General features: G+C 42.4%; 1 protein-coding gene across 21 annotated transcripts in view; it reads left to right on the plus strand.

The window, feature by feature from the left end:
* Positions 1-20147, plus strand: part of celf2 (cugbp, Elav-like family member 2) — a 1014614-nt gene that overhangs the window by 984068 nt on the left and 10399 nt on the right. For 9 of the 21 annotated variants that reach the window (XM_043714096.2, XM_043714095.2, XM_087999366.1 and 6 more), the window contains 5 exons: positions 1771-1902; positions 14178-14213; positions 15620-15736; positions 17482-17679; positions 19536-19598. In XM_043714096.2, coding sequence (XP_043570031.1) covers positions 1771-1902; positions 14178-14213; positions 15620-15736; positions 17482-17679; positions 19536-19598 — 546 coding nt within the window. The remainder of the gene's footprint in view (positions 1-1770; positions 1903-14177; positions 14214-15619; positions 15737-17481; positions 17680-19535; positions 19599-20147) is intronic. The other 12 variants (XM_087999362.1, XM_043714106.2, XM_043714086.2 and 9 more) reach the window with 11 other exon arrangements.

The following is a 20147-nucleotide window of genomic DNA, read 5'->3' on the forward strand; positions in this document are numbered from 1 at the left end:
AGAGTTCCTTCTTCTGCAATTACTGCAGAGTGTGGAATGCGTACGGAGAGTGTGCTCTGATTCGAGTAAAAGAGAAACCATTAAAAAGATAAAAAGGTCTAAGGAAACAAGCAGAATGTACCACATTGGGTCAGCTGTGCCCATTGCTAGAGGCTGCCATGGAGTGATGAAGTTATATATGACTGAAACTAAACAGTTTTGCAGAATCTAATCCCATCAGACTTCAGGACTTGTGAAGGGGAGCAGAGGTCCAGAAATGCTAGATCGAGACAATGCTAGTAATGAATGGAGACTAGCCAGTATCAGAGGGAGAAATGATCAGCATTTGGTTGGGGCACATCATCAGAAGAACATTGAATACCAGTGGGCGGCACGGTGGCACAGTGGTTAGCACTGCTGCCTCACAGCGCCAGAGACCTGAGTTCAATTCCCGCTTCAGGCAACTGTCTGTGTGAAGTTTGCACATTCTCCCAGTGTCTGCGTGGGTTTCGTCCGGGTGCTCTGGTTTCCTCCCGCAGTCCAAAAATGTGCAGGTTAGGTGAATTGGCCACGCTAAATTGCCCCTAGTGTTAGGTGAAGGGGCAAATGTAGGGGAATGGGTCTGGGTGGGTTGCTCTTCGGAGGGTCGGTGTGGACTTGTTGGGCTGAAGGGCCTGTTTCCACACTGGAAGCAATCTAATCTAATCTAAATGTAACTACTCTCCAGGACCTTGTGTTGATAGGGAATGAAGTGCTGTTTTAATACAATGTGAACAGCTTCAAGGGTCTGGACGTTAGTTGCATGTTTTGTTTTTAAACTCCTCTGTATTCCAATGATGTATTTGTGATTTTCAGGTCTCTTTGAGTTTACAAAAGTAACACCATCAGGATAAAGGAAAGAAACTCTTCCCCAGATCTATTAAATGGCTTTTATTTTTCTGATTGACCATTCTGCATTGATTAATGGTGAGGGCTACATGTCTGCGATAAGGAGAATATTTTCAGATGCTGGAGCAAACTAGATGATAAAATCCCTTCAGTGTGGGAACAGGCACTTCGGCCCAACAATTCCATCCCGACTCTCCGAATAGCAACCCACCCAGATCCATTCCCCTACCCTATTATCCTATATTTAGTCCTGACTAATGCACCTAACCTACACATCCCTGAACACTATAGATAATTTAGCATGGCCATTTCACCCTAACCTGCACATCTTTGGATTGTGGGAGGAAACCGGAGCACTCAGCAGAAACCCACACAGGCACAGGGAGAATGTGCAAACTCCACACAGACAGGTGCCCGAGGCTGGAATCGAACCTGGGTCCCTGGCGCTGTGAGGCAGCAGTGCTAACCACTGAGCCACTGTGCTGAAAGGGCCCAGCAGCATCTGGAAAAACACTGGAAATTAACTCCTTGATTATAATAAGTGTATACACCTATAAGTAAGTTTAAATGAAGGGTCTGTACCTGAAATAGTAATTCTCTTCCTTCAGTTATAAACTGTCATGCTCTTGTATTTCCAACAATTATGTTTTCATTACATCTTTCTTTTGTGTTTTAATTTGAGGGCCATCCTTCAGTTGCTAACATTTGTTTTTCTCCTCAAAACATTGCTCATGAAGTATTTCAGTGTGTTAAGAGACTAGTGTCCCTGGCTAATGAGAGGAGGTTTGGATAACATTATTCCAGTTGAAGTAGATCCCATCACTGCAAAAATATTAGTGTTTTCCTGGAGTAAATAGAAGCTGTCAAACATACCTGAGGTTATTTGTGTTTCCCCCCACTTAGGTATGAACGCTTTGCAACTACAAAACCTAGCAACCTTGGCGGCAGCTGCTGCAGCAGCTCAGAACACAGCCACCACAAATGCCAACCCTCTCACCGCGGCAACAGGAGCACTCGGAGCATTGACAAGTCCAGGTAAACCCATTTCACTGGCTCCCTGTAAAATGACATGTATACAGCATGTGGTCGATCGTCTGTGATGCTATTCCTGATGTGTTATACATAAGGTGTCATAAAATGATTGAACATGGCAGAGTGTTGCAATGGAGTACTGTAAGAGAGATGCTGAGAGGGACACAGCAAGGATGGTTTGGTTTGCGAACAACTGGAGCCAGTCAGGAAATAATGATGGTGGTTTTAGGAGTGAGTACAATGACGGATAATATTGTAAAGACAAACAATATTAGATCAACACCCTGTGCATAGCCCTCCTAATTTATGCTTCCACAACATGAACAAAAATTGGGAGAGATACTTATGATGTGGGGTGCAGATTTGATGCAATGTCACCTGAATTCAATTTAATTTATATTCTTTCTGCTGCAGCCATACTCTGCATGTGACAGCTGACTTGTGTTGTTTATATACAATGTCATTCCAATTCAACTTGAGTTACTACTTTAAGGGAAACTCACTAACTTGTTGTTTCCTCACAAGAAAACAAGTAGTAATGTTGGCACGTGAGCCTAGGTGTTTTTTTGATGTAGAGATGTGATAAATTCACTGCACGGTTTAGCAGAGCCTTTCCACAGTCTGATCATGTTTTATATTCAAACAGCTTCATTTAGATAGGCAAGTATCCACTGGGCAAAGTGCCAACACACACTGACTCTGGCAGCTCACACCTGATGGTTTAGGATTGAAGTGTAACTTTATTTTGGTGGGTCTTGACTTTGGCATGAGTACTTTACTCACCCACATGTCCTGCTATTGCTGTTGGATCTGGGTAGAAAGCAGAATGTCCAGGCCCAGTAGGGTATCTCCAGGCTAAAAGCTCTGATTGTACGTGGCGTGATTCTGAATTTTTGGAAATGAGAAAACACATGAGCCAAAGGAGAATTCAGTTCACCATAAATCCAGGCTGAAATCAACCAAGCCCACTGTTCTCACTTTGTCCACATGCTTTTTCCTTCCGTGACATTACTCCACAAGAAATAGGAGCAGGTGTAGATCATACAACCTATCAAGCCTGCTCTGCCATTCAATCTGATATGACTGATCTTTCCCTCACCTTCTGAGACACCAAAGATCTGTCTATTTCAACCGTAATTGTATTCAGTGATAGAACATCCGTAACCCTGTGATGTAGAGAATTGCAAAGATGCATAAGCCTTTAAATTAAGTAGTTTCTCAAAATTTTAGTCCAAAATAAGCACTTCTGTGCCACCTCCCTGACTAATGGAAGCTATCAAGCCTTGCTACATCAATATGTTTTATTGCTCAAACTGCCATGGCTCAGGGAAGGCAGGTCCCTGAGAGATTGTGTTTTATACGAGAGTGTGATTTCTAAATGAGGTTTTGATCAGGCTTGTACATGTCCACAATTTCATTATTGAACACGATACATTCAACTTGCTATAGGAGGGATGTTGTGAAACTTGAAAGGGTTCAGAAAAGGTTTACAAGAATGTTTCCAGGGATGGAGGATTTGAGCTACAGGGAGAGGCTGAATACTCTCAGGCTATTTTCCCTACAGCATCGGAGGCTGATGGGTGACCTTACGGAGATTTATAAAATCATGAGGAGCATGGATATGATAAAGAGATGAGGTCTTTTTCCCCAATACTAAACAGTATAGGTTTAGGGTGAGAGAGGAAAAGATTTAAAAGGGACCCAAGGGGCAACTTTTTCAAGCAGAGGATGGTGTCTGTATGGTACGAGCTGCCAGAGGAAGTGGTGGAGGCTGGTACAATTACAACATTGAAAAGGCATCTAGATGGGTATATGAATAGGGAGGGTTTGGAGGGATATGGGCCAAGAGCTGGTAAATGGGACCAGATTAATTCAGGATATCTGGTCAACATGGACAAGTTGGAGCGAAGGGTCTGTTTCAGTTCTGTATATCTCTATGGCTCTGAGATGGCCGAAAGATTCTTCCAGGGAATTAGCTGACAGGTTTTGAAATTTAGTTCTTTATTTTCTGATATTTTCCATTGTCAGGAAAGGGCTGAATTTAATGTAGAAAGTCACACTGGTGAGTGTGTGTTTCTAAAATGCTATTATAAATGTGAAAAATCTGTAGCTCACTTAAATTGCCCCATGAATGACTGACTGAGTCTTCTGTATTAGATCAAATGGGTCAGGAACACATCACAATAGCTGGTCGGTTTACTTCAGGAGCAATTAATTTCTCCACTTTAAATCAGGTATCAAAAATGGTGCTCCTTGTAAAGTATGAGTTTGTCTCATTTTAGACTGGGCCCAGGAGATAGAGTTCCTAAAATGGATGGGTCCCTATTGTAGAATTAAGCTGTGGGGGGAAAAGAAATGAACTTCTTCAGAACATTTCTAATGACTTTTTTTAAATTATAATTTTTTTCCCATTATTTAATGAATTTCTGGCTAAGATTAGCAAGTATTCTGCAAAGTGATAACTGCTTGTACTGAATTACTATTTTAAATCTCACTGTGCAAGTGATCAAATCATTTGCCAGTGGCATAATTTGATGTTTCATTGCGCACAACTTGATAAATTGCCACTTTAAGCATGTGAAATAGCAGCACCAATTTCCTTTCATCCCAGGCTAGACCTTTGGGTTTTCCAGCGTAGGATATGGTAGGGCACCATTTTGAAAAGAGTTTAGATCAGAATCGTGCTGGAAAAGCACAGCAGGTCAGGCAGCATCTGAGGAGCAGGACCTGCTGTGCGTTTCCAGCACCACTTTGATCTAAACTCTGGTTTCCAGCATCTGCAGTCCTCACTTTTGCCACTATTTTGAAAAGACAATGGTATCCAGATCAGCAATCTTGGAAAATCTAACCCAAATGCTGTTGCAGATGCACCAAAGAGGTTTTGGTCACAAGTGGACCTGGGCTTGAGCTCACTCCTGTTAAGAATGCCCGCTCTGTAACAATGTTTCTTGTTCCAGCCCATCCCAGCGCCCTGAATGCAGAATGATTTTTAAATTTTGTGTCAAACCCTGTGTCTCCACGCAGAAGAGTCAGAAGCAGAGGCACAGTGGCTCGGTGGTTAGTGTTGCTGCCCTACAGCGCCAGGGACCCGGGTACGATACCATCCTCAGGTGATGGTCTGTGTGGAGCTTGCATGTACTTCCTGTGCCTGTGTGGGTTTCCTTCCACAGTCCCCAGATGTACAGGTTAGGTGGATTGACCCTGCTAAATTGTTTGTAGTGGCCAGGGATGTCTAGGTTAGGTGGATTAGTCTTTTTCGCCAGATGGTCGATGCAGATTCAATGGCCCGAACGGCCTCCTTCTGCACTGTAGGGATTCTGGGATTCTATAAGAAAATCTTGTTCACATCATAGATACTCAGTACGGAAGTGATGGCTCCATGTTAGCACTGGGACCTGAGAGTTAGAATGTTGGAGGTTCAAGCCCTGCTCTCAAGGCTTGAGCATAATCATTGAGGTTAACTCTCCAGTGCAGTACTACAGGAGTGTCTTTCTAATGAAACATTAAACTAAGAGATTGTCTATTCTCTCAGGTAGATGGAGAAGATCCCACTGCATTATTTGAAGAGCAAGGGAGCTATCCCTGGTGTATTGGCCAATATTTATCCATGAATAAATGACTCTGTTCCTGCTCATATTACTGTTTGTTGACACCTTCATGTTTGCAAATTATCTGTCACCATTACACCAGTATAATACTCCAACAGTACTTCATTCGCTGGGACATCCTGTGGTCACGGAGGCACTGGTGAATGAAAACCTTCAATAACTGAGGATCCACTCAATCCCATTTCCCACTCCACCTTATATCCATTCCTGGAATCTTGCACTTGTAATTTATCCTCTGTGTTAGCAGCATTTCCACCTCCGATTGGTCAGTTTAAACCTTTGTTCTTGGCTCACGATCTTGTGAGTGCACAAGAGACCCAAGGTTAGCTTTTTCAATTCGAAGCATAATCAGTGTGGGGTTTCTACTGTACGAGGTGGTCAGTGCAGGAAAATCCAGCTCTTTTGTTGTTGCATTCACAATGCTGAGGTCAATTTGTGCCCCACCCAAGAATTAGTTCAACATCCAACCTGAAGCCACCCAATACTGTGTAGTTCCAGTTCCACACAGCGGAGTCACTGATCATCATGGAGCCAGTGAGTTGTTAATACTTGCTCAAGAAGAGCCATAATCCACCAGCCTTTCAATTGACAATGCAAGCTTACCATCTCCGGTACATGGGAACTCCTAGGACACATCTAATACTGGACTCTTTCAGTGATTGAATCCTAGACTATCAGTTCTCAAGTCTGCTTAAACCAAAGAAACCTGTACTGCAGGCTGGTGATAATGCTCTTGTGTTTATCAGTATTGTGATCCCAAGCTAATCTAAGGAAGCCAATTGCAGATAAGTCAGTGTAACACAGTTTGATTTTAAGAAGATCGTTGCAGATAAAGGATTTGAATGAAGCTTTAACAAAGAATCTAGGGGAATGTGCTTTACATTTAAAGTGGCATAACTTTGGGCCCAATTTTACTTAAACGTCTTCAAACACTCAGGGTTTTGAATTCAACAATTTGATGTTCATTCATGTCTTAAATTAAAATTTTAATTGAATAAGTGTTAAATAGTAACACCTTTTTCTTCTGCTTTTGGATGCAGTGAGATTGATTGATTCAGTCCCATTTCTTGACACTTCTCAACTTCAGTGGCTATTTCCGGGAAATCCTACTCCCCACCACGGCCACCTAGTTTGCAGTTTAGCTTACATGCTGCTACTCACCAATAGGGCGGCACGGTGTCACAGTGGTTAGCACTGTTCCCTCACAGCACCAGAGACCCGGGTTCAATTCCCGCCTTGGGCAACTGTCTGTGTGGAGTTTGCACATTCTCCCTGTGTCTGCGTGGGTTTCCTGCGGGTGCTCTGGTTTCCTCCCACAGTCCAAAGATGTGCAGGTTAGGTGAATTGGCCATGCTAAATTGCCCATAGTGTTAGGTGAAGGGGTAAATGTAGGGGAATAGGTCTGGGTAGGTTTCTTGTCGGTGTAGACTTGTTGGGCCAAAGGGCCTGTTTCCACACTGTAAATAATCTAATCTAATAGACCCTACCATCAAAGTAATATGGCTGCTTAAACAACAGCTTATTACTGTAAGATTTGCTCTTAAAATTACCACTTTACGTTACGGTTAAATATTGAATGTTTTGCCTGTGGTCACTTGTGATGCTCCTTGGATCACAATGGAAGGTGTTGTCGATGTGCTTTCAAGTAACACCTTATTCCCAGTCACTGCTCCATTTGAAGCCAAGATTGTTTGCTTCCAGATCTCATTGTATCTTTTTGGTCTAAAGACAGACACAAGCGTTTCAGAGTAAAGGGGAGAGTGACATCAAGGCAATATTTACATGAACCAACAGATTGAGTCTTGCCACATCCTAAAAAAAAAGAAATGCATGTTGGCTTTGCTTCCTTGCATATATACTGCCATTTGTGTCAGATGTTAACAAGTTTGTGCCATACTCAGAAACAAGAGTGCATCAACTTCAGAACATTGCTGAGAGCACACTACTTGTTGGAGTTCCCACTCTTCAGATGAATCATTAAACTGAGAGCTCTAAATTTAATGCAGAGACGAGCAGGTCAGGTGAATTGGCCGTGCTAAATTGCCCATAGTGTTAGGTGCATTAGTCAGGAGTAAATGTAGAATAGGGGAATTGGTCTGGATGGGTTACTCTTCGGAGGATCGGTGTGGACTTATTGGGCCAAATGGCCTGTTTTCACATTGTAGGTAATCTAATATAATATCGAATGATTTGTTTGGCTGTTCAAAAAAATGACACCATGATCAAATGTTCCTTGCTCAAATTCATATTGTTAACTCTTCTGACAGCACCTTCCAAACCTGCAACTTCTTGCACTCAAAAATACAGGGGCAGAGAGTGCATGGGAACACTGCCACCTGCAAGTTCCCCTCCACACACCATGCTGACTTAGACATGTATCACTGTTCCTGGGTCAAAATCCTTCCTTAGTGGTATGTGGCACAGCCTCAAAATTAGGGGAAGCAGATTTAGGACTGAATTGAAAAGGAACTTGAAATTCCCTTCCCAGTGAAGTGGTTGATGCTAATTCAGTAAATAACTAAGATAGCTTTTTTTTTGAACAATGACAGGATAGGTGAGAGGGCAGGAAAGTGGAGCTGAGTCCACAAAAAGATCAAGGATGATCTTATTGAATGGCAGATCAGGCTCGAAGGGCCAGATGGCCTACTCCTGCACCTAGTTCTTATGTTCTCATCACCACCATCTACAAACAAATTAGGGATAAGTAATAAATGTCAGTGACAACCACATCCATGAACATTTTTTTTAAAAATGGTGCTCAAGCATATCAGCAGACTGTTAAACCCATTGACGTAATTGTGATATTTTAATCTTTATAAATAGTTTGCCATATGTACCTGCATAACAAACATTTTTGCACTTCAAAATAATTCGCTGAGAGCAAAGCACGTTGGGAGATCTTTTGACATATTTGAATCAAAAATAGTTTCTTTTTAATGTTACTTGCAATGAAAGGTTTTATTTAGCAGTCCGAGCTGCCATCATTATGGTTCCTTTTGTCTCTCAACATCTATTTTTGACAGTGAGGCTAGAGTTTTGCTTAAAAGTCAGCCTTATTTAATTGTAGGATCATACAGGACACAGGGAGGTCATACAGGGATATGCAGGCGAGGTGGGTTAGCTAAGGGAAATGTGGGGTTACAGGGAATGGGTGTGAGGGTGGAATGCAATTCATAGGGTCGGTGCAGACTAGATGGGCCGAATGGCTTCTGTTTACACTGTAGGGATTCTATGATTCTATAAGACCTGACAGTTTACAGGTTAATGTAACGGATTAATTAAAGGAGAAAATTGCAGTAGGGTGGCTAGCAATGTTAAAATGAGCAACTTCAAGCATCCTCCCTTATTTCTGATTGTAGTCCTATGTTGAGGCACTCCCTTTCCTCCTGCTTTCTCGAATATGGATTAAATCATATCCCAGTGACACATCTGACATATGTCAGTTAAGTCCACCCCCCTCCCCTGCCATCTTCATTCCAATGGAGGCTGTGCTGAATTAAAAATCCTTTACCAGCCCTCAACCACTGCCAACATCAGAGGTTAATGATCACAAGTGACAGTGTTCCGTACAGAGGCCCTGAAACAATTTTGTGTCACCTGAGCAAGTGATGCTGTACTCAGTGCCATACAAAACTGAATTACACAGTTATTGGGTTTTTTTTGTGGCAAAGTTTTCACAGTTGCTTCTAAAATTTAGTCATCTAAGGAGTAATAATTGTCTGTCAGATAGTGTAACCCTCAGTGGATCTGAACTTTTAGACATCATGGCGAACTGAGACACCGTCCTCAGAAAGTCACAGGATTTGTTCTGCATACGTCAATCATTCAGCAAAAAAGAAAACTAAACCAGAAGCCTCTATGTTAGAAGCAATCACGTAACATTTGATTATTTTGGTTTCATTCCCTCGTCACCCACAATTTTCAGGCCTGCAAAAGCACCCAATGGTAAACCTTGATTTCCTCCTATTTTCTAGTACCTTACCACAGACACATCAGCCAGACTTTACTATAAAGGACCTGGCCATTGAGCCTCATTCAGCTCAAACCTGCTGGCCACACATGAGCATTTTCCAGCAATAAGTTATCAGGAGCAGATGCCACGGCCAGCTTTCATTTTCCCTGCCAAGGATCCAGGGATACTGGGATCAACTGCTTTGACGCTGGTGGGGAATGGATCACTCGTCCGTTCTAGATTCTATCGGCTTTGCATTTTTGTCGATTTCCGTGCATCCCTTCCTGCTATTATCAGAGTTGAACATGTAACACCTTTCAACATTGATGAAAACCACCCAATTATTACAAGTGTATCCAGTGCAACCTGCACTGTATCATGGCCCAGTCAACATATATATAGATTTTCCATATCACGTGATCGTAAAAAATATCATTATGCTGAGTAAAATTAAACGCAGGAGCTGATAATTGCATTAATCCTCTGTTCCCTAAAGTGTTTGCTTAAAATGAAGAGGGTATTACAAATATAAGACATTTTGATTGAAAGTTGCCTGTGGCTCCTGCTGAGAAATTGGATATTGTCTCCTGGGTCATTCGCTTTATGACACATTGATACGCCATAAAGTCATCACATTTTTCACTGGCATTTTGCATGATTAATTTTACCATCTTAATCTGTGTATTGTGCCCACTGTTTTCCCTCCTCCCCCTGTTTCAGCCTGCTGTAAAGTACTTCCCATTTGACAGGGGGTGCTTGGATATCCATTTAATTAGACTTTTGCCTTAGCCAGTGCAGAACCAGCTCTGTTGTTAGTTCCCCCTTTCTTGCAGATATCTTCCTGCTCAATTGACCATGGGTTGGTGGGCAGGAGCTTGCAGTAGGAGGATTGAAAATTGGCCAATATTGGCACGTTGCTTCAACACTTCAAATATATAAACGCAAAGCAGGTAGGGTTGGAGACTTCAACAACACTGCCCTTCGTTCAGTTAGGGATGAAAGGAATCAGGAATAGACTGGTGAGATTCTTAATGTTACAGGTTTGATGAGTTGGATTCAGACTTTCTTGTAATAATTTTCATTGGTCTGACTTAAATTATGAAAGAATGAGGAAATAGGGGTTTCAGAATGATACAATGAACTTTTCCAAGACAAGCACCACACAAATTTATAGGTCAGGTGTATTTACAAAAAAACGCAAAACTTGAAATCTTAAAAACAGAAACCCCCTGTAATACACAGGATATATGTCAGGATCTAAAAAAAAGGAAAATGCCAGCACTGTGTACTGTCAACAAGACACACGGCAGGAATTTGTTAAGGCTCTGACTGAAATAACTCCACTAAGGCCAGTATCCCATCACCAGGTCACCCTTTTATTTATACATGCGCAGTACATGACATTGACTGACTCAGCTAGCACAGAACTGGCTCCGAGAGTGCACAGAACTGGCTCCGAGAGTGAACAGAACTCCTGACTCTCCTGTGAATGGAGTTTTATTTTAATTTGAATTTTTCATTCTATTACTGCACCATCAGTTGAGAAATGTATCTCTACAATACAGCAATTCTAATGAAGCTTTTTTGAAAGTGTTTGTAAGAATTTTGCAAAACTGAAAAATTGTCTAACAATCTCAGGTTTCTTGCAGACCATGAACTTGGCTGTGTATTGGAGCACTGGATTACCCTGCTTTCTGGGTTAACGTGACCTGGTTTCAAATTAATCCCAGGATGATTGGATTGAATTCAGTCTAGATTGATGTAATTGAGCTGATATGAGAAATGCATTAAATGATCCTGTCAGAAGTAGGTTTTGGTATTAGTAAGAGGAAGAAATAAAGGTCACGACTTTGCTTCTAGTTTTGGAAACCAATGCTAGAACCATTTTGTAGTCCTGATTCTGCACATGGTTGGTGGGTAGGGGGTTATAGTCCAAGCCTGGGCCTTTTTGCAGAAGTGGGAACTCTCCTGTTTATATCCGTCAGCTAGGGCTACCTGATTGGGGCTGTTAATCTGGTCCAATCAGGGGACTCATATTCTATGAGGTCCACCTGGCTGACCTCACTACAAGACCTACATCTACAGACAAGAAACTGCCACCTAGAAGGGCAAGGGCAATAAACATATGGGAACACCACAATTGTCTTCCAAACTAGGCGTCATTGTAGCTGCTAGTATCTGTTCCTTCACTGCTGGCTCAGAACCCTAAAACTCCTTATGTAACAGCACAATGGGACCTACACCATAAGGACTGCAGCAGTTCAAGAAGGTCGCCATCACATTCCCAAGGGGAATTAGGGATGAGCAACAAGTGTAGCCTTGTGTTTGCCAACAATGTTCACGTCCAATAAATTGATTTAAAAAAGAGGTGGGTCTAAATTTTCTGGCTGAATTGACAGCAAGAGGAAAGCGTTTAACTAGAATACCATTTGGGTAGCGATCACATTGAGATTATAAGTGCAGACAATGTTGATGGGCAGTATCTGTGTGGGAATTATGTTTAAACAAAAAACAAATCCAAGAAATGGAGGACTTTGATGTGACATCTTCCAAATTAGGTTTTTGTCTGAAAGACTGTGCCCTTCAGCAAGATGTCCTTGTGTTGTCTCGGCATCAGTACATTTTAACCTGTTGCACAGTTACTGACTTTGGCTCCCATTCAGTATTGTTGAGCAGTTAAGGGATCTGCTGTCATTATGTAAGTGAAAACCAAGTTCTGGATGTGACAAAGGTTTGCACAAGGCTGCTGGAACAGATTGGCTGTGTGATGTCACTCCCTCCTTCACCTCATATGACCACAGCGTTGTTTTGTTAGTCCTTCCCTCTGCCCATAACCCACCTCCAACCCTACAACTCTGAGAATTTTCTATTCCTCAGAATATTTCCTCTTGTGCATTCTCAATTTTTCCTTTGCCAACCATTAGTGACAATTTCTCCAACTGCCTTGTTTATTAAGCTGTGGAGTTCCTTTCCCTCTGACCTCACTGTCCTCCTTTTAAGATAATTCATAAACTAAATCTGTGGTCACCGGTTCCAGATCTCTTCTGTGTTTGATCATGGACCTCTGAAGCACTTTGGAACATTTTACAGGGTTCAAAATGCGAATCCAAGTGGTTGAAATGGGACAGTGTGTTGCTTTGACAACCTGAAAACTGAACAGGTCAAAGCATGATTTGAGTGTTTGGAAAGCATTTCCCCATACCCCTTGCTTTTCCTTCTGAAGTGGCCTAACCTGTGATGAAGCTTCAGATGACCAGGTAAAAGCTGTACACTTGCCAAGCAACAACTTGCTTCACCAGTGGAGCAACAGCATCATTAAGACTGTTTCTATCACCCATCAAATATTTGTGCATCTCTGCACATTTTACCAGAGGGATTGCTGGAAATCAGGAGCAAGAGCTACAGGGACTGAGGCTTGAGATTAGTTCATGCAGTATTGCTGTGCTGACAGAATGGATGAGCTAATGGATTGCAAGTAACACCTCCCTGGCTCAGTTATGCATCATTGGTCAAAGTGGAAACGCATTAGTTGTTAAAGGCAAAATTTTGTCATGTCGCACTTTCTTTAATTCAGTGAGAGCATATCCCTGGAGGCAACCAATTGCTGCCTCATTTGTTGAGTTTGCTGATTCATCTGCAGCGGGGACCCTCCATGGTAGAAGTGTGGCATGATTTGCACTTCTGCACAAGTGCGTGAGGGGCTCGTGCTGAGGTCCCAGTGGCAGTTGGCTGCTCAGGGGAACTGGCTTGTCCTGAGCCTGTCTAGCAAGGACCACTCCCACCATGGTTGATAAAAACCTGTCAGATGGAACTTAATGGTGACTTCCCATGTTTCTGATTCCTGGATTCAGAGGATGTTGGCTGGTGGACTGTCTTCCAAATGGACACTGAGATGAATGGTACAGACTAGACAAATCTGAGTCATACCAATCAAGAAGGTTATATCTATGTTTTTTTTTTACTGAAAATGATCTCAATTGGGCTCAATGGGATTGAAATAGCAAGTTCAAGGAGGAGGAAAGAATTTTAGTTTGAGTTTTATCATGGCTCAGTGGCACTTTAAGGTCCAGTCACTCTTGTTTTATAGGACAATGCAGCAGTCCTTTTGGATTCTAAAACCTCCTTCAAACAGCAAAATTGGATTGTCTGAAACCCGATCACAAATTGTTCATGGCACCCTGATTTCACAGCTCACCCGAGGGACTCCTCGGTGGCGGGAGGAGCTGGGAAACTCTGTTTCGGATGCAGGAGTGCCACCAACAGAGCCAACCTACCAGTGCAGCTGGGCAAGGTCACCCCTCCTGGTCAACTGTCCCAAGGCTTGGCTGAGAGAGTGTGCACACTCATCAATGTTGGGCTGCTCCAGGTTCCTGGAATATTGTGTGGAGTACAGGAAGGCGGTGTCTCAGACATGAGCAGTATGGTTTGGCTGCCCATGAGGTGTAACGGTTTCAAAAACAGGAGAGGAAGTTAAACTGAGTAACACAAACAGGAGATAGCTGAATGTGGAAGCAGAGCAGTGTGGCTGGAACACATCAGATGCATCTCATGAGGTCGTTGAGCAGGGGCAGTTTGAGAACTGATAACCTGATAATGGTGCACAGGGTCAGTAATCTGACAAACTAAGTATGCTGTTATATAGAAAAGAAGTGTAAATTAGTAAAGAAGGTAAGGTAGTCAGCGCATGTGTGTGAGTGTTTTTACATTTGTTCCCGCAGTGCAATGGGGAAACAGCAATCAGCAGTCGATGCCTGGTATGTATTTTATAAATTACTTTTTGATATTTGTGACTGTACATATCTATCACATGTTAAACATTGTGAGTCTGTAATACCACTTCCCTTATAAATTTCAGGGTTGGCATTTAAAATGGGAGCTGGCAGTCTAAACAAGTCACACTGGCACTGGCAGGACAATTTAACCACTGTGTGACTTGTTTATATTGACCATTTCATTTGTAAGTGTGAGCTGTAGGATTTCTAATGGACATGGGGACAGATTGTCTGATCTTAAAATTGTTCTCCACACTTGGCCCTCCCTCTAAGCTCCTTAACCTGAAGATTATACTTGACATCCACATGTGCAATGCTAAGATTGTAAACCCATTTTAGTCAATCTGAGCATTGCACATGTTGCTTGTCTGAATTTTTAACATGATAAGGTCCCGTGCATTTATAATGGAGATTACCAGTGTAAATGTATCACAGTATAATTCCAGCCTCCTGCCCCTGGAGATGACCACTGTCAAAATGCTCAATCTGCAGCATGATAAGTTTACATCTTCTGTATCCACTCTACGTGGTGATGTGAGAAATTCTACTGACCAGTTAACAAAGGACAGAGTGTAGAGTCTTGATTAAAATGCCCCGGTCTATTTGACCAGTGATCTCTCAACCTATTTACCTGAAAGCTACCAGTGATAGCTTGAGAAACTTACTTGTATTGATTAATTTTAATCAATTTCAATGCTGTAGGGTAATATCTGGGGTAAAGTGGAGGTTAAGAAGGAGGGGAGAGAGAACACTATACAGGGTGGGTGAATGGTTATTTGTCTGGCTTGGTTAGTAGTAATCAAGTGATTGTGAATCCCGATTTCCCTAGCTCTGGAATTCCCTCTCTAAACCTCTCTATCTCTCTATCTCTGTCTCCTGCCTCTCCCACTTTGAAATATTTTTTGTCACTGTCTTCTTAATATGTCACTTAGGGTCTTTTTCTGTTTGACTTAACATTCCCATGAGGCACTTGGGACATTCAGCCAGGTTCAGGGTGACACGTAGATGCAAGTTGTTGTTGTGATGAAGGCACAGTCTCCAATGATACTTCACGTTGTCATTTTTCGGGAGAAGCCTTGACTTGGAAAGAGGGAGGGAGAGACAATGAGAAATCCGACAGAGGAAGTGGACCCCCTACTCCATCGTCATCTTGTTTGCCCGTAGATTTGCCAATTGGCATCGAAAATGAATGTGCCACATACCAAAGGCACTTTGCCTTACCCGCTTACCTTGTTGCAGCTCTTGCAACAGACTGATCTTTGACCATCCTGGGGACAGGGAGAGAACTACTTGTTTGTTTGTTTCTTTGTTTATTTGTTTTTCCCTCTCTAAATTCAGTCGTAATGTTTTCTGTTCTTCTTTCTCATGTGCATCTTCCACACCTCCAGTAGCAGGAACGACAAATTCCGGTGCAGGTGCTGCCATGAATTCCTTGACCTCCCTGGGAACGCTCCAGGGGCTGGCCGGAGCTACTGTTGGTTTAAATAACATTAATGCACTGGCAGGTACAGTACTACACTGGGTGGTGGGGATTGAAAGGTGGGGGGGCAATGTCTTGGGGAAAGGGGCGCACAGGGAAAAGGAGACTGTGTGGTTTTGTATGGTGCACTGTGCCCACCTGCTGGTCACATGGATCCATTTCAGAAAATCACCGCAGTGTTTGCAAAAATTCTCATCCTTAGAGAATAATATGTAACGTTATTTCTTTAAATCTAATCTGGTGTCTTAATTTCATTTGTTCTACAAATTACGTCTACCTCTCTGTCACTGGGAACTGTTGCCAGTTCAAGAAATTAAGACCCTATGATAAAGGAGTGGAAGGAGGCCATTCAGCCCATCAAGTCTGCTCTGCCCATCAATGAGATCATGGCTGACGTGATCCTCAACTCCTCTCTCCTGCCTTTTCCCCATAACTCCATTTCTAATTTAAAATCTTTCTAAATCAGCGTTGAGTATGCTTAATGACCCAGCCTCTGTTTAAAAATTCCATAGATTCACTAACCTCAGGAAAGAAATTCCTCCTCATCTCAGTCTGAAACGAGTAAACCCATCTTCTGTGACTGTGTCTCCTGGTCCTGGATTCTTTCACAAGGGTAGACAACCAGATAGGATCAGGGGGAGACTAATTACTGCCATTCAATAAGACCATGTCTGATCGGACTACAGCCTAACTCTACTTTTCTGCCTGTTCCCATAATCTTTGACTCCTGAATAGCTCAAGCATCTGCCTATCTCAGTCTTGACTATATTCAATGACTCAACTTCCACAATTCTCGGGTGTGAGAAATCTTGAAGATTCACAACCCTCATCTAGCTTTTATACAGCCAACCTCTTAGTGTGAGACAGTGTCTAGTTCTAGGGAAAGGCTGAGTTAGACAGGTTTTTGGTCAAAAAGAGTGTCTAGGATTACGTGAGGGAATGCAGGAGAATGGAGTGAAGGTCACAGTTCAGTCAGCCGCAGTTTTATTGAACGTTGGAGTAGGCCGCATGGCATTTTCCTGCTCCTATTTAGGTACATTTTATGGAACAGCTCAAAGTAGACACATAACTGCACACTCAAATTCAAAACTTAAACTTACTGACAGGGAAAGATGGCAAGTGGAAACTAAGCCCTTCCCTGTAAAAGGTCAGAATGGGCAGTGGACAGGGTATTAGCCGTGCCCAATAGAATATCCAACACATAGCAACCTAAAGAGGCGTTGGGTACTGGTGAAGGCCTAGATAGTAGGCCGTCTCAATCAGCGTGGAAATGATCCTGCCTGGTGGGAAAGGAAAGCTGTAAGATGAGAATAGACATTAAATACCTGTTTGCTTCCATAAAATCTTTGTCATACTGGAGTTCTAGGCCTCTCCGCTTAGCTCCCAGATCACTACTGTGAAGTCATTTCAGTTGAAGGAATTCCACTTTGACTCTGACTCCACTCTAGCAGCTCTGTAGATTAAATTCGGATGATCAGCTGACAGAACGCAAAGATTCAAACAGGAGGGAATGTTTCTTCATGGCCTTTAGCTCCTCACTATTAAAAGTGTGTTGTTTTGGGTTTGTATCTGTTTGACAGTTTAATAGATTCAGTATAAATGAGTATTATTTGTTTCTCAATGAGAATCCCAGCCCAGTTGCATGTTGCCTGCATGTTGCATGAGTTGAACAGCGAATATCTTATTTGGGAATGTGAGAGGATCGCCCTTTGTGTAAGGAACTATTGAATGAGTGCACTTTTTTCTTTTTATTGTTGGTTTGATGTAAAGTTGCTCAAATGCTCTCAGGTATGGCGGCGCTTAATGGCGGACTCGGAGCTACGGGCTTGACGAATGGATCAGGTGGCACCATGGACGCACTGACTCAAGCCTACTCAGGAATCCAGCAGTATGCAGCAGCGGCATTGCCCACACTGTACAGTCAGAGTCTGCTTCAGCAGCAGAATGCTGCAGGCAGTCAGAAGGAGGGTGAGTGCTTGTTCCCTCAGCCCCTCCGACACTTCATCATGTTTGTCAATTAGCACTCAGATTTCAGGGTTTGTACCTTCTGTCAGTAACAAAACCAAGACTTATTCCAAGATATTGAGGTGCTTTGAAGACCAAATGTATTAGGTCAGTGTTTGTAGAGGAAACATTTTCTAGGGTATAGAGAAAATGCAGGGGAGTGGGACTAAAATTGGATTACTCCTTCAAAGACCCAATACACAGATGGGCTGAATGGCCTCCTCCTGTGCTGTTTCAGTCTCTGGTTCTATAAACTACTAGTTTGAAGTTTCATTGCCTGTTAGATACCATTGAGCCCCAGTGGGTCCACCACTTGTATGAATAAGACAAGGCAAATGGTCCATTAGTTAGTGGAGTTGCCTTAGCAACATAGCCAATGCTGGATAACAATCTGAAGTCATGTAGCAAGAACTAATATTCACACAACACCAGGTTATAGTCCAACAGGTTTAATTGGAAGCACTAGCTTTCAGAGCACTGCTCCTTCATCACCACCTGATGAAGGAGCAGCGCTCCAAAAGCTAGTGCTTCCAATTAAACCTGTTGGACTATAACCTGGTGTTGTGTGATTTTTAACTTTGTACACCCCAGTCCAACACCGGCATCTCCAAATCAGGTAGCAAGAATCATTTTCTTTTTGGGCAAAGTCTGCTAACATTGGTATTGGCCTAACGTTATTATAGAGTGAAGCACATCGATGTTAATATGGTAAAAATAATGGGAACACAATTCAAAACCGGGAGACCAGAAAACTTGCAGAGGCTTGATGATTGTTTTATGTTCAGTCAGGCTCCCCATCTCATTCACTCACTTAGAAACAAAATCTCATTGGCTGTATGTAAGGTGTTACCCCACCTATCTTCCCTCCCCTCCACCTCTGCTATCGATGTCTAAATTCCCATCACCGTTCCATGAAATTGACAATGAAATTTAGCAGTGTCAAACTGGGAATCAAACTTTTCCATGTTAAATTGACAATTAGAAGTTTAAAATCTAAACTGCAAATGGGTTATAATAAATAGATTGCTGATAACACTCTATGGTTCTAACTTGATAATGAAACGTGTTGGTGTTTAATTTGGTCATGAATATATGCACATGAGCTAGATTTTCATCTATTTAAATAGTGCGTCACCAAGTGAATCAACACTCAAGGTCCCCATTTGTACAAGCATTTTATGGGCGTATTAAGCTGTCATAAGTTACTCAGCTCCAGATTGGCTATTCCATCCACTTTTAAGAATGGTGGACTTTTGCCTTCATAACATTAAGATTCAGAACCCCTACCCAATTGGAATTGAGCACTGCCTGGGTTTAGCTCAATTACACAGCTCACCAATGATTTTTCTCAGAAATTTACAGAACCTGCTGGTTATAGGTGCCAATTGGTAATGAACACAGTTTGCAATGGAGTGCAGTACATTGCAACTAGTATTGATAAATTGGCCCTGAATGTGGCTGACTTTGAATCTGTATTGAAACATCTTAGTTATGAACATCAAATTTGTAACAACATTGAAACAGAAGCTATTTCTGTTAAATTGCTACTGAGCAATATTGATGAGTACAGTAGGTGGTTCATTGTAAACAATGCAAGTGTTAAATTGTCAATTAAAGTTATTGGTATTTTCTGAGGGGTATTTGTATTGCATTAATAATTAATGTTACTGATGTTAAGTTGGTAATAAATGTTTTTTGGTATCAAATGGTACATAAAGCTATTGGTGTCAAGTTACTAGTGAACAGAAATGTTGGTATTAATGGTAGGTTTTAGTATTCAAAGGCTGCATAGATTTCTGTTGTGCTCCTCTCACGTACAGAAAGATGGCTCACAGCACTTTGCAGAGCAGAACCCAACACTGGTCAGCAAGCTGGAGGCACAGGTAGGGAGTAACGGCACAGCGGCAGAGAATGGTTTGTCTAAGGCCTTTATAAACAGGAAAGGGACAGCGTAGTAAGGTGGAGAGGTTTTGAGGAGAGAGTTCCAGATAGCAGAGTCACTCGATAGAGAGGAGGTCCCAGTAAATATGTGGGGAAAACCTCCCCCGCTGACTCCGTCAATGGGCACAACTGTAGACAAATGGGTTTCAGTGCAGATAAATATGAGGTTAAGCACTTAGAAGCTCAAGAGAGGGGGTAGAGCAGGCTATTTTCTAGATGAAACAAACCTAGGAGCAGTGGAAGTGCAAAGAAAATTGGGAACCCAGGTACATAGATCATGAATGTCATGGACAGGTACAGCAAATAATTTTTTTAAAAAAGGCTAATGGAACTCAGGTGTTTATATCCAGGGAGGCAGAGTACACTGGGCTTATGCTCACACTTGAGCTACTTAAAGCCCCAGTTGGACCCTAAACTGAGTCACAGAGTAGTCCTGTACACCACGTCACCTTGGAGGGAGTGTCGTGTGTGTTTACTGGAACGATGCTGGG

The sequence above is a fragment of the Chiloscyllium plagiosum genome, unplaced genomic scaffold, assembly GCF_037043375.1.
Source record: "Chiloscyllium plagiosum isolate Xiang-an unplaced genomic scaffold, Cpla_swu_hap1 HiC_scaffold_23, whole genome shotgun sequence".
Lineage (NCBI taxonomy): Eukaryota > Metazoa > Chordata > Chondrichthyes > Orectolobiformes > Hemiscylliidae > Chiloscyllium > Chiloscyllium plagiosum.